Here is a 14,642-nt window from a genome sequence, read left to right as displayed (position 1 = left end):
ACACAGGGAAAGAACAGAGTGATGGAGGGGAAGGACCACAGCCAGTAAGCTGCTTCTGTTCAGCATTAAACACACTGTTAGTGGTTTGGACCGGCCACAGGAGCAGGGCGTGTGTGTGAATGTGTAAGACCGCAAGAACGTGGCCCTGTGGAGAACATTAAGGGGGCTGTAAATCTGCAGGAAAGAGCAGGCGGCAGGCCAACACACACAAAAACACACACATGCAAGTGTCTACTGGGAGGAGGCTGGGTAACATAGCACCCAAAAAGCGTGCGCATGCATGCAGTCACACACACACACACACACACACAGCACACACACACACACACACACACACACACACACACACAGCACACACACACACACACACACACACACACACACACACACACACACACACACACACACACACACACACACACACACACACACACACACACACACACACACACACACACACACACACACACACACACACACACACACACACACACACACACACACACGTGTCTACTGGGAGGAGGCTGGGTAACATAGCACCCAAAAAGCGTGCGCACACGCACACACACACACACACACACACACACACACACTTACCACTTTCTTAGTGTTGGGTGTGCGTGATGCAATGCGTTCATATTCGTCTATCTTGGACTGGTCGATGTCAGCCTTCAGCTCCCAGGTGGAGTCTTCGTATGCCAGACTGCACCATTTCACCAAATACAATGTCACTGTCTGCACACCAACACACACAAACAGGAGCGACATTTGGTGAGTGTGAGAGAAAAGACAGAGGACAGAGGCTCAAGCCCATGAAAGATGACAGGAGAAGATCAAAGCACCTCTCCATTTTCATCCGGGCTCTCTGAAATGTCCAGGACACGGTCCACCTCCACATAGTCTGGGTTAAAAGGCTCATCATCCATCTGGAGAGAAAGCAAAGAAAGTTTTACTGTTAGTAGCAGGGAAATGCTTTTCCGATTTGTAAGGCCGACGTCAGATGATTTCATGTTCGCAGCACAAGACAGATGTGTTCTGATCTTTATTGTGAAGGTTTTCATTTTGTCTAAGACATAGTTATCTACATTTACTAGGGATGGGTGTGAGTGATTGATTCCTCGAGTAGTCCTCGTTTCAAATGAATTTGATTAGTGCAGGTTTTTTTCGTAACAAAGAGCAGCGGTCCTTGCTTCTGCGTTTGACCCGAGACACAAAACACCACAACATGGAGGGCGGGGCCAGCAAGTATTTAATTGTAATTGTGTTTCCAAAATTTTATTTTCTGTGTTAATGGTTTTTATTCTTTTTTCCTTTTTTTTTTACCGTTACAGGAATTCAATGTTTGTAGAGTCTCAATCTACATTGAGTGGGATTTGTTTGTTGTTCTCTGTAATATTGTTATATTGACCTTACTACTTAAAGTGCCTTGAGACAATGAATGTTGTGATTTGGCGCTATATAAATAAAATTTAATTGAATTACAGTCAGTTAATATAGCTGTACAAGTTACCCTTTTCTGCTGGAAACTATTAATATGAATCAATTTTCATGGAATAGTTTGAGCACCAGATATTTTATACAATATGGATAAAAGCTCTATGATGGCGCTACATAATTTAACAGACTTTGAACAAATTGTTTTGACTTTCTTGGTTGGTCTGATTGATGTAAGCACAGTGGCTTCAGAAGGTATTCAGACCCCTCCATGTTTTATTTTAAATGGATAAGTGCCACTCTGCTTACCGATCAAAACTCAAAAATCCATAATGATAAAAACATTGATGTAATTGCTGCCAAAGCTGCTTCTAATGAATACTTTTGTAAATGACATTTAGAATTGCAAATAATTCATTCTACAACACAGTTAAGTGTCCTAAAAGTGTTTCTTTCTGAAGCCACTGTCATGTACCTGGTGCAGTGTCAGGTCAGGACTAAGTAACAGACTATGGAGCTCAGGTCTTACCTCAGTTATAAAGTTGTTGAGTAGTTGCTTGGCTCTAAACCTTTTAATCTTCTGGTGTACTCGCTTGTCCTTCTCAAGCTCCTGCAGGTCAGCCCAGCGACAGTGGAGGTACGAACTGAGACACAATCAATGATAAAGTCAGAAAAGTACAGCAGTGTTTGGAGAAAGTGCAACAAAAGACTACCTGGACTTTTTGCTGGTTTTCAAAGATGAAACAATAGGGAGTTCTCTATTGTGTCAAAATAATAACATCTATACAAATGTATTTACTATTTTATTTACTCTTTATGCAAGTTTTTTTTTTAAATAAGTAAATAGTTTTAAATACCTGCAATCACAGGCATTAAGTTACATGTTGACCCATGTGCTTCTTTATGTGGCTTGTAAGCATCTACTTTTAAGAACATCTTTTGTCATTTTACCACTGGCTGGGTCCAAAGTAGAGCCCAAATCTGAATTAGTATGAAAATACTGAAAGATTAAACCATAATGAAAATAACCATTAGTTACAACACTGGTTCAAATTGTAGACATCAGAGGATGGTTTTATGTGCAATCCAAGGTTTTCCCTTCCACTCTAAATCTGAGGCGCAGTGAAAGGATACCTTACTGGCCTGAACATAAACTGATATACTTCTCCTGAAATTGAGGTTTGAAAAAGTGGGGGTCATCTTAAACAAGACAATTAAGTGTACATTACATCAGATATTCTTTTTGAATGGAGGATGTACCAGTGATAAGCATAATGGCTCGGTCCTAAAAGTGATTTTTTAACCCAGTGTGCTATAATGAGTTTTGCTGCCACGGAGGAAAAATATTCTGAGTGAAAACAAGTTCATAGCGTCTCCCAAAATGCTACTGCAGAAATAAAAAATTGTCAAACAGCCAAGAATTACAGCTGTCACAGATGATGAGCACAAAAAGGCTTAAGTGTGAAAAATGTTAAATGTCGGAGAAAATAATGATGTGAGAGTGGAGAGAGTGAGAGGAATCAACTCTACAGCCCTAATTATTTGACTACAACGCAGTAACACTCAATGCAAAAGTGATCTTCTTGAAGTCGTCTGACTGAAGATACATTTTTCTAAAGAGCTAAATGCCCTTACATTGTCAGGTGGTTAAGGGAGGATGAGACAATTGCAGTTCATATCCACTCACTATAAGTCTGGTTTTATCAATGTTACTCTGTAGTGCATGCAAGGATTATATCAGCGCATAGCACTCACCTACCCAGTGATCATGAAAATGCATAGTTTTAGTCAAACTTCCCCCAAATCCTCTGAACAAAAGCTGGTGTTAGGCTGTATCATAGGATACAACCACTTCTGTGTTAATGATGTAAGGGTAAATCTGTAGCACAAATAAATGGGTAAGCAAAGTAATCGAGGCTTTCAGGCTAAAAAATAGCCAGCCTTGCACACTTCACAAACCTGGCAGAAAATAAACAACAGAAGAGGCAGAGAAAAAAGAAAAAACTGTTACTCACAAGCCCTTGAACTTGACATAAAACTCCTCCACCTCCACTTCCTCCCCCTCCTCTTGCTGAAAAGAAAAAAGGGTTAATAATAACTGCAAATATAGCAACTACATGGTGCAAGAGCAGAAGTGGCTCCTCATTGTTATACAACGTGTGGTTGAATTGGTGAAGTGGCGCTGCGTACCAGTCTCACACTGCCATGTCAGACATCACTGAATCTTAAGGCCCTTTTCTACGGGGGCCCTGCAATATTGATGTTGAGACCCCTCGTTAAGCCTCGTCTTTGCTTTTTTTGTAACACAGAACCAAACAAGCCAGCGTGTTGCCGCAGTGCGTGATTGTAGACAGCATGTCGGCTATGAATCCACAATCAGAGGTGTGACGTGGAACAACATTTTCAGCGTCCTGGCCCGCCATGACGCACACATAGTTTGAGCTCTGTGACTTCCACATCCGCCAACATGAAGGCAGAACATTGCCCACCCCACATTCCTTGTTTGTAGCTGTCATCACGGCAAGTTGGGATAAAGGTGAAACATTCCCACTGCGAACGGTAAACAGATGGTTTCATATCATCATCATAAGTATCACAGCTATTTACAGGGCTAAAAGTAAACTAAGCCAAAGAAGAAAAAGTAACAAATGCAGAACAATGTATTATTATAATTTACAAACACTTGCTTACAGCAGCTCTGTGTACTATATATATATTAGTGCTGCCAACATTAACGCGTAAATCTTTTGCGTTAAATGTGAACTATTTAAGGTATTTATAATAATTAACGCCATTGACGCATTTTGTTTACTTCCTGTGGCGGCTGACGACGCGTGCCGCATAACCGTTAGCCATTAGCCACCCCTGCTAAAGATGGATACGGACAAGGAAGGAGTTTAAGGAGTTGTTGTGCATTTTCATGTTCACCCTAACAAATGTGTAGCCTCGAGCCACATATTAACAAGTCAAGTTATTTCTCTCAGTCCAGACAACACACAGAGCGCTCGCTCAAACTACTTCCTGTTTCTTTCAACATAGTAGCCTGCCATATATTGATCGCTTTTCTTTTTGACGTCCATCGTGAAAGTGACAAACAATTCCTTTTGCATGTGTATCGCATATTTCCCCGAGTCACTTATTGCATGAGCTGTCCACTTCCATTTACCATCACTACTGTAACAAACACACACCCCTTCACCATATCACTACTACTATAATGCCATGAATCATGAATCATCAATCTCACACACACACACACACACACACACACACACACACACACACACACACAGCCTCAGGAAATGCTAGATTGGTGTCTGTTCTAGCTAGTGTTGTGGTTCTGGCTGTGTGCCAAGTCCAGGGTCAACTCTGAATGAAGCTGTGTGTGTGTGTGTGTGTGTGTGTGTGTAGTAGGTGGTGGGGTAAACCCATTGGCAGCTGGCTAGCTAAGGAACATTGGCTGGCGACTGTATGCGCACGCATTTGTTGGCTCAGGGATGAGCTTTCTTTAGACAAGTGATCTAAAACAAAGCCGGGTATTCACACGTACGTACACATGCGCACAAGCATACAAGCACACACTACACACAGTCACGCACACACTCAATCAGATACACGCCCTCTCTTGCACACCCAGAGCTCCAAGCAAGGAAATATAAGAACTCTTGTCTGCGCTTACCAAGTGAACGCTGTCTGAGCTGTGTGTGCATGTGTGTGTGTGTTCGTACGCGCGCGCGCTTGGGTAATCTGCTTAGGCCAGCTGTGGAGCGGCTAATCAGATGATGTAAAACCATGACTCGGGCCAGAGTGTCGTTGTGCGCATGTCTCTGTGTATTGTGTTGTGTTACATTGTGTCTCTCCCTCTGCGTATTTCACCTGTTTTTTGGAGGTGCGCAGGCCCATGATCTTCTCCACAATGGGCCCCTCGACTTCGGCCACATCCTGGAAAAACACAGAATAAGAAAAGTGTTGAAGCTTCATCCAGCTTGACAAGTTTTCATAATCGAAAACTTGGCCCACATTCATCCAGATGCAGAGGTAGCAAACACACAAAGGAGATTATTTATTTTCTATACATAACTTGATATTCTACTGATCTCTGCAATAAACAATACATCAGTTTTCGCCTGGTTTAGCTTTTTATTGACAGTCACTAGATGTATATGTAGCTAGGTATCATTTGAAATCACTTACTGCGAGAGCCTTTTCCACAAGCTTCGTGATACATAACCATGCTTGTAAGGGCTCCAAAGTGCGACTTAAATTGTCCTTGGTCGCTCTGGTGCACCTGACATTTAGCTTGTCTGTCTGTGAGTAGCATTATGTTTTTTCCCCACCAGCACACAGAGAAGAATGCCAGGGTCTGGGCAGAGGAGGGGCGGGTCTTCGTCTCTGATTGGCCCTGACCCTGGTATTCTTCGCTGAATGTTGGTGGGAAAAAGAAATCCAGCATAGTTAGGGATAGGCAACGAAACCCGGTATTAAACGGGCCCTGTGGCTAAATCAATTAGTGCCGACCTTATCGTTGCTGCGAACGGTATTGAAGAAATTGATGCATTCGTCTACGATGAATTTTCGCTATTTCCAATCCTGAGGAGTGATTTAGCTGTACCTGTTGTTGGGATGATGAAGACGGGGATTTTGGTGTTGGTGAGTCTTCTCCACTGACATCGTCATCTGAAATTCTAAACTCGAGATCCTCAGTGTACCTCTTCCTCTTCACCTGACGACTGGAACGACGCTTCTGATGGTCAAAGGAAGAGACACAAAGGCGTTAACGTTCTGTTCAGTTATTTATTTTTTGTGTTACTTCCAAAAAAATTCCCAGATAATCTTAACATTGGACGCTCTTATTACTTCCTTAAAATGTAAAGACGTCTCCAAAAAGACAGATATATGAATATGTAGTGACACAACAGGACATTATAGTATACAATATCACACTATATTACACCAGAGACGGATATAGGATACTAGAGCTGCATCAAGACTCTTTATGATGCTCAGATGCAGCTATGTTTACATGGCTGACATAATTAGATTTGCATCTAAAAATATTGATCTGATTGAGAACAGTGGAGTGCCAAACCACCTCTGAAAAGGCATACATTTACTTACTTATTCTGGAGGGGAAAAACATTTGAAATAACATTGCATTTGAAAGGCATAATGTTGCCTAAAAAATTCTGCAACTGAAAAGTTGTTGCTGATGCATCATGACAACTTAGTGGAGGGGTTATGTGATTGGTCTTTCAGCATGGATAGTTTACAACACAAACAGTGGACGCCTGTTGGCTCATTCTCATTTATCTCTACATGCTGTGACACTGAGGGATATGCCAAGGTTTTATTGCCCTCTTTTTGCATTAGGCCCCCTGGAATTATGCTTAAATGTTTTACTAACCATGACTTTGTATACTTTCTGAAGTTGTGTCCTCCGTGGAAGTTGAATTAAGCCTGAAAAACTAGACTACTTTTCTATGAAATGTTCCTTGTACCTGTACACCGTCATCATCTTCATCTTCAGGAGGCGATGGAGGTGGACTCTTCACCACCACATCGTCGATGACTGACAACTCTCTCTTCCTCTTGGTATCCTTCTTGGCAGAGCCAGCCCCGACCTCAGACTCCACCTTCTTACTGCTGGAAAGAGAAAAATAAAAATAAAAATCTTCATTCTATCTTATAGAGAGAAAAATGTCTCTGAGACTTTCACAGACCAACAAGGCATTAGAGAGAGAGTGAGTGTGTGTGTGTGTGTGTGTGTGTGTGTGTGTGTGTGTGTGTGTGTGTGTGTGTGTGTGTGTGTGTGTGTGTGTGTGTGTGTGTGTGTGTGTGTGTGTGTGTGTGTGTGTGTGTGTGTGTGTGTGTGTGTGTGTGTGTGTCCCAGGGTGGTCGCCATGTTTGATTTACCCATTTAGAAATCATTAGTATGCCTCAGGCTCTGGCACACAGGGGGTTAATATGATGAAACGCTGCGAGGAGGCGGAGGGAGCAAGGTACCAAGATAGAGAGATACAGAGAGGAAGAGAAAGAGAGAGAGACACAGGGAGCGAGCGAGTGAGTGCAAGACAGGCAGGCAGAGAGGGACGGGGACGGGGGACGGGGGGGCAGGCCTCCTCTAATCTCTGGCATGGAAAGAAAGCGGACCTGGCTCTGTCTCCAAGTTTGTGCATACTAAGGCTGTAGTCACCCAATTGTAATTGTACCTACTCTGCAACCAACCGAATGGGGGCAGGGAAAAAACCTCTGCACATTAACTAAATCGTCAAAATGAGTGCACACTAAATGGTGGCTTTATTAATCTGAATAAACTGTAAATATACATACAAAAAACAAAGATCACAAATGAAGCCTGCCTACTAATATTGCTTTTCTCCATTTCTGATTGTTTCCCGCTGTAAACACTGAGAACTGTTGAGTTGATGAACATGAATTATTGTTATGAGAGTTGAGGATTAACTAGGTGGCTTCCGACTCCTGAATTCCAGCTGACATGGATCTCACATTTCACTGGTGAAGACTCACCACAATGTTGGTCATGTTGGACGAACAAACACAAACTCCGCTCATGATCATATACACCAGTCCTTTTCCCCTGCTGGGACTCAAAAATTCTGCCATGGATAAAGGTTCTGCTTTCGTTTCCTTTGTTCCTCCGCCCACCAAAGGTGGGTTACAGCCTGGCCTTTCCCACCCGAAAGGTGACATGGATCCTCTGTTGTTGACAAGAATATGAAAGAGGTTCGATAACAGCTTCTTACATTCCTGTCAGTCTTACGACACTGGCAGATGAAAATGATCTCCATCCTGCTTTCACTTCTTTTAATGATAAATCTCATACATCTTATACAAGGAAAAGGATGCACCAGGGCCTCAATTGTTTGGCGGGATGCCCCACATTCCGTGTTACCGGTTCTTTCCTGTAGCCGTGACAGTGGTGTTACATTAGAGTGTGATGTTTGTTTTTCCTTCATAAATGATCTTTGCCCAGCATAAACGACGGCCAGCAGGGAGCACATTAACCAGATAACACTCAGGTTTTGTAATGGCCTTAAACTTAACAGCGAGAGCTACGGGTACAATAGGTACAAACTACAGAGTGAGGACAGTTAAAGGTTTCACAAGAGATTCATTAGTACTGGAGCTTAGTGAACCCGAGTATTGGACAAACCTGAAACCAGATCCACAACAGAAAAGGCTATCAGCCCATCTGTGCTGTTAAGTTCACAAAATGCTGCTTTTTTGAATACTCAACATTCAAATTAAATACTAACTTACTATACAGCTTGTGTCTTTTCTAGTTTGTGTTGTTCTCTCTCCAGTCTTTTGCCCTCTGCAGTACTGTAGGCCTGCATATCGCTCTCTCTCTCTCTCTCTCTCTCCCTCCCGTTGCATAGGTCGCTCATCCTCTCTCTCCCGCTCTGTGCCTCACTCCCTCTCTCTCCTCTTCTCGCGCCCCCTCTGTGTCCCTGGGGCCCTTCTCCTTTCATCCTCACGCCAAGAGCAATCACGATCTCCGTGGTAACGGCTAGTCATGTGACCTGCACCTGTTCCTCTGGCTGGTCGCCACACGCTGGAGCCATCTGGCCCCACACACACATACATGCACACATACACACACTTCTCCACTTGGCTGCCTTCGGCCCTCTCTTCTTCCTGGCTTCTTCGTGGCCTCACTTCTCTTCTCAACTGCACTCACTCTCTTACTCTTTGTGCTCAGTCCATCTCCTCACTCTTTTTCTTCTGTTGTCTCGACTCTACAACTCTCTCAAACAATCCATCTCTCCCTTTTCTTTCCACAATATTCTCCTAATATGCTTAAGCTGTTTGAACAAAACAAAAACTGTCTGAGGATCACTGGCTTGCAGGGTTGGTTATCGTTTCACTTTCTTCCCATTCAAATCCCGGTTCGGGATCTGCTTATCAAATCCCGTTCTCATCGAATCTCTGTTTGGATTCCAATACTTTTTGCAAAGAAAATAACAATTATTTTAAGAAAAAAAATCTGCCTTCCTTCATTCTGGGCACATTTAGGCTATAATCAGTAACCTGTCAACTTTTTTTACCCTTCATTTATAAAAAATTAATATTACTCCTTATAAGGCATGATCAACGAAAAAAATGTAAAACTAAAACAATGGACGATGCGCTCTCTGAACTCATATCTAACGCACCATCAGACATTGCTATCCTTAGCATTAGCTTTAGCTGTATCCCTGGGGATTACCACAACACATTGAACAAGGTGCGTTCCTTCAAATTCGCCCTGTATTTACGGAAATGCTTTCTAATATTGGAGGTGCTTCCTCCCTCGACATATCTTTACTGTAGGTCTTGCATTTAGCCGTTGCAAAGTTGGGAGCATTTGTTGTGGCCAGCGATGATCCCGGATGAGGAGGCTCGCCTGCTCACATGCGCAGTTGACAACTTTAATGGACTACTTCATTCTGACTGCGCGACTGAAGTATTAAGTTAGGAACCGATAAGCAGTACCGAAATACACGTTTTTCTTATCTTATCCAGGAATCGTGGAAATTCGAAACAGGTTCCTGGTACCCAGCCCTACTGGCTTGCACAAAATAGGTTTTGCTATTAACTGTAAATACACTGCTTCTGTTCTCTTTCATCACACCACTCGCCAGCTGAAATGTTCACCTACTACTGCTAAAGACGTTGAGTAGCTTCTTTATACACTATAATCAAATGACAATTCATTTGACAAAAGCCAATGTAATTTCTGTTTATAAAATGAATCTAATCACCACGTTCATTTGTGACATACAACAATCTCCCTGATGCTGATGAGTTATGTTGTAAGTTGCAGTAAACATCTTTCATTTCTGCTTTTACATTTGCTCCAGCTGTCGATTTGATAGATTGTCCAAAATGATTTTTAGTCATATCTGCGAGTTCGTAGGCTGGAAGTTCAAAATATCTGAATAACTCATTAGGATCTGTATTACGTCACTGACTCATGCTGCTTTTTGGGAAACAGGCCATGTGATATGGTCCGCTAGATGTGCCAGGCCTGACATTGGCCTAAATAAGCTTGTTAAATTAGCTTGTTGCCAATGTGGTTATGTAGCACACCAGTGTTTGTACATTTCAAGTTACAATTCAATTCTTAAAACGCCTTGTGTTACAGTTAGTGATTTATCAAAATATGCTCAAGGTTTTGAGCTTGATGAAAATTTCAATATTTTCAAATGTCCAGACACATGAAAAATGACATACAGAACAAGTTGCTTTTTTTAATGTCTCTGAGTCACCAGTATATTATGTTAGAACCTGTAGCATGTTCAAACTGTCAAAACATCGGATACACAGGAACTATGCAGACAGGAATACAATCAAAAGAATAAAGTGAACTTTTCCATATCGAACATATCAAGCCACTCAGGCAGTAACTCAATACAATCATTTCCTAATCAACTAAAAACCTCTCTAGATAGGCTTAAATTATTTTTCCTTAAGACTTAAACCGCTTTGTAGCTTTGCATTCACACATGCTCGGCAGCTGTGGTGCACTGTGCTCGGGCGTCTCAGTCTGTAACAGAGGAGTTGAGATGCTCCATTCAGATCAGGGCATGGAGGATAAAGGAAAGACAGGAAGCAGAGCAGTGGAGTAAAATGTGGGCAGGGAAAGGGAAAAAATTGAAGAGGAAGCCAGGAACTAGGGAATGGTGGGGTGTAAGGCACACCTGCTGCTGTGATGAGTCATACCCCTGAACCCCCCCCCGCACACACACACACCACAACAATAACAGTGGCCACAAGGCAACACACACGTTACCTTCTACGTGTGACCAAAATAGTGCCGTATTTGCACACATGTCTGCAGAAATGAGCAGAGCAAGTTGTTTGCATGCATGTCTGACATCTTTATGTGTACTGCAAACAAATCCCCCCCCCCCCCTCCCCAACCCCCACATACACACACGCCAGGGTGTGGCAGCTGAGCGCTGGGTTATTTATAGATGTACTTCCACCGAGAGAGGTAGACAGAGGGAGGTGCGAGTGAGCGAGAGCTAGGGTAAGAAGGATGGCGAGAGAAGGCAAGGTCACAGGACAGGAGTGAGCTGAATGGACCAGTAAACCACCCGCTTCCCTCTGAATCGCTCACATTTGCACACCTTCCTGAACAGCTGAATCCAATAGCGGTAAATGCATCGGACATTTCCATTCATTCTATCGTTGCGAGGATCCAGTTGGCCTACGCAAACTCTTCTTTGAGACACATTTTAACCCTTTCACCTTGTCCAAACTTTTTCGAGACACATACTGCTGGAATCAGTGGACCTAGTATCCTAAATGTATTAAACTATGCTCTTTATATCTTCAAATACTGCCTTTTGATGACCAAAATCAGAAGTGGACAGCTGGGCCCACCGCCAAGTCTGAATCTTCTGAAACGTTAAAAAATTAAAATTTAGACCATGAGGAATTAATATCTCAATATACATTAAGAAAATCTAAAAAGATTGAAATAATTTATACACCAATAGTATATTCTATAATAGTAATAAAAAAAGAAACATCCTGTCAAAGATCTTATGATAACCCCAGGGCATGTATAATACCATTGACATGCAAACCAATGATATTTCTAAATACCTCAACTTACTCTGAAAATGCCTTGCTAACATTACAGGATTTGTGGTGACAGTGCAACAAACTGCAACTACAGGAAGTGAAAATTGAGGAACAGCCTCTGTTCAAAGGGTTAACGGAATAGCCTGCTAACATCCCTTTTCCGCCAATTAAATGAAGGCTTCAGTCTGCTCAGGGGTGGCTTATTTTTTCATACAGATATGCAAATACATGGTGCAGAACGAGATTTACTGTAGCGTGGTATGGGCCACATGAAACTCTGAGTGTTTGGTTCTCCAACCACGGGTGGAAATCTTGCATAAATCCCCCAGAAATGCAATGGAACGCGTGTGTTAGTGGCCCCTACATGGGGCTGTCTCTACACCCAGACGGGGGATTTTTAAAGTTAATTTTAAAATGATTAAAGCTTTAAAATGAAGTATTTTTTAATAAGCAAAACAAGTATAAACATAACTAACAATTCATCAAATTTGGGAAAGAAGCAGCACAGACCCTCTAAGTAAAATGAAGGGCAACATTTAACTGTGTAAAGGACTTAAACATAACATACAGACGTACAGACAAATTGCATTACTCTCCAGTCACTAATGAACCATGACTAATGAAAAACGCAACTTCATAAGAGCCATACCAAACTTAATTCAAAAATACGGAAAGTTAAGCATTTACTTAAGTGCAAAAGACAGCATGGGACAACTGACTAAAGACAGAAACACTCCTCAGTCCTCGACTTGAATCAGAAAGACAGACAGAAGGAGGAGGGAAGATGTGGAGTGTGAGATGGAGAGGACAGGATTAAAGGATACACTCCTCTTCAGCAGGAAGACGTGGGATAGGAGGGAGAGGACAAGGAGAAGGAAGAATAGAGAAGATAGTTGGGTGATTGCAGCAGTCCACCATTTTAGAGTAGCACTGAAGCCATTATTATGCTAAATTAACCTGGGAGCTCCAGGCCGCCACTCAAGATGGAGGAAAGCCTGACACCAGATAAGAGCTAGTTTACCAACACACACAGATCCAAGAACGAAGACCCCCCTCCCCCACATTTCCTCTACCCTGTCTCTCTCGCACACACTTGTGGCTGTGGAGTGGTCAGCAGCATGGCCTTCATTATCATTAGACGCCATTTTCTGCCACAAAGATTACCAGCGACTCCTCCTCCAACACATACATAAACACAAAAGGCCTGCCCCCTCACTGGCTCACACACTCATTCCAGGTCTCCCACATTCCCCACCCCCGACACACACACACACACCCGACACACACACACACACACACACACACACACACACACACACACACACACACACACACACACACACACACACACACACACACACACACACACACACACACACACACACACACACACACACACACACACACACACACACACACACACACACACACACACACACACAGCTCTGACCCCTGCTTGCTTCTTTGGCCCTCCCTCCTCCTTAGGACAAAAAGGGCTGAGGGGAAAGAGTGAGGGGAACGTGACTGAAGGCCTTGGACAGGGAGAGAGACCAAGTTGTCTGGGTACTGTTTTAGTTTTTTTTCTTTAAATGAATGCGTTTCCTGACACATCTGAGTCTGATCAAATTTCCACCTACAAAATTTAAACACCCCTGCCTATTCATACACAAATGCCCTCAACTGGGAAAGCAACTAAGGCTGCAGCTAACGATTATTTTTCATAATCGGTTAATCTGACGATTATTTTCTCGATCAATCGATTAGTTGTTTGGTCCATAAAATGGTGAAAAGTGTCGATGGTGTTTCCCAAAACTCCGAGATGAGGTTTTGTTTCATTCACACACCAAAGATATTTAGTTTACCGTCATAGAGGAGCAAATAAACCAGAAAATATTCACATTTAAGAAGCTGGAATGAGAGAATTTGAACCGATTAATCATTTATCAAAATAATTTGCGATTCATTTAGTAATTGATTAATTGAGTAAATGGTACAGCTCTAAAAGAATCTAAAGCAGACTGCAGAATGCGAGTTAGGAAAATGACTGAATTTAACAAGTTTTGCGCTGAAAAGTGAAACGAGAAAAGCCAGAGAGAAGGAGTTTGAGAAGGGATGAATTAGACCACAGAGCTCCATGTTGAATAAAGAGAACCACAGCTGAGATCAACAAATACTTCTAAGTGCTAGCCCGTCATTTATGTTAAAGAAATCTCATATCTGTTTGCAGGACGATATAAATGGAACAGAAAGCGTTAAGCCGCCAAAATGGTTATTGTTAGAATTGTATTTTGTTTTTGACAAAAAGCTCCATTGTAGACTTCAGTGTGGACAAGCTCCTTCATTATTCCGTTTCAGAGTAGAAAGTGAGCTTTGGTAGTGGTACATGGGAACACTGCAGGGAATGTCACCACAACAAGAGGAGAGGTGAATTCAGCCAACCTTTCATCTTGTTGGGTTTCATTAGGATTTTTGCTTCGACCTGCTGTGATATGATCACTGTGAGCCTGATCACCTCCAGATGTGATCTCACTGATCCAGATGTGTGGTGCTGCATTTCCGCCTGCGGTAACAGGAGTTTTTTATTAATTCAGATCCCCTATTAATGAAATGTG

The 14,642-nt window shown here is 42.5% G+C and overlaps 1 protein-coding gene across 4 annotated transcripts in view; it reads right to left on the bottom strand.

Annotated features, from left to right (window-relative positions):
• The window catches only part of chd7 (chromodomain helicase DNA binding protein 7), a 70,947-nt gene that overhangs the window by 26,829 nt on the left and 29,476 nt on the right, over nt 1-14,642 (bottom strand). For all 4 annotated transcript variants that reach the window (XM_035633260.2, XM_035633259.2, XM_035633262.2 and 1 more), the window contains 7 exons: nt 6,933-7,077; nt 6,047-6,178; nt 5,311-5,376; nt 3,450-3,505; nt 1,964-2,078; nt 843-926; nt 598-735 (listed from right to left, as the gene is read on the bottom strand). In XM_035633260.2, coding sequence (XP_035489153.2) covers nt 598-735; nt 843-926; nt 1,964-2,078; nt 3,450-3,505; nt 5,311-5,376; nt 6,047-6,178; nt 6,933-7,077 — 736 coding nt within the window. The remainder of the gene's footprint in view (nt 1-597; nt 736-842; nt 927-1,963; nt 2,079-3,449; nt 3,506-5,310; nt 5,377-6,046; nt 6,179-6,932; nt 7,078-14,642) is intronic.

Source organism: Scophthalmus maximus, chromosome 5 (assembly GCF_022379125.1).
Source record: "Scophthalmus maximus strain ysfricsl-2021 chromosome 5, ASM2237912v1, whole genome shotgun sequence".
Lineage (NCBI taxonomy): Eukaryota > Metazoa > Chordata > Actinopteri > Pleuronectiformes > Scophthalmidae > Scophthalmus > Scophthalmus maximus.
Note: the sequence above shows the minus strand (reverse complement) of the source record. Positions and strands in the feature narration are given on the sequence as shown.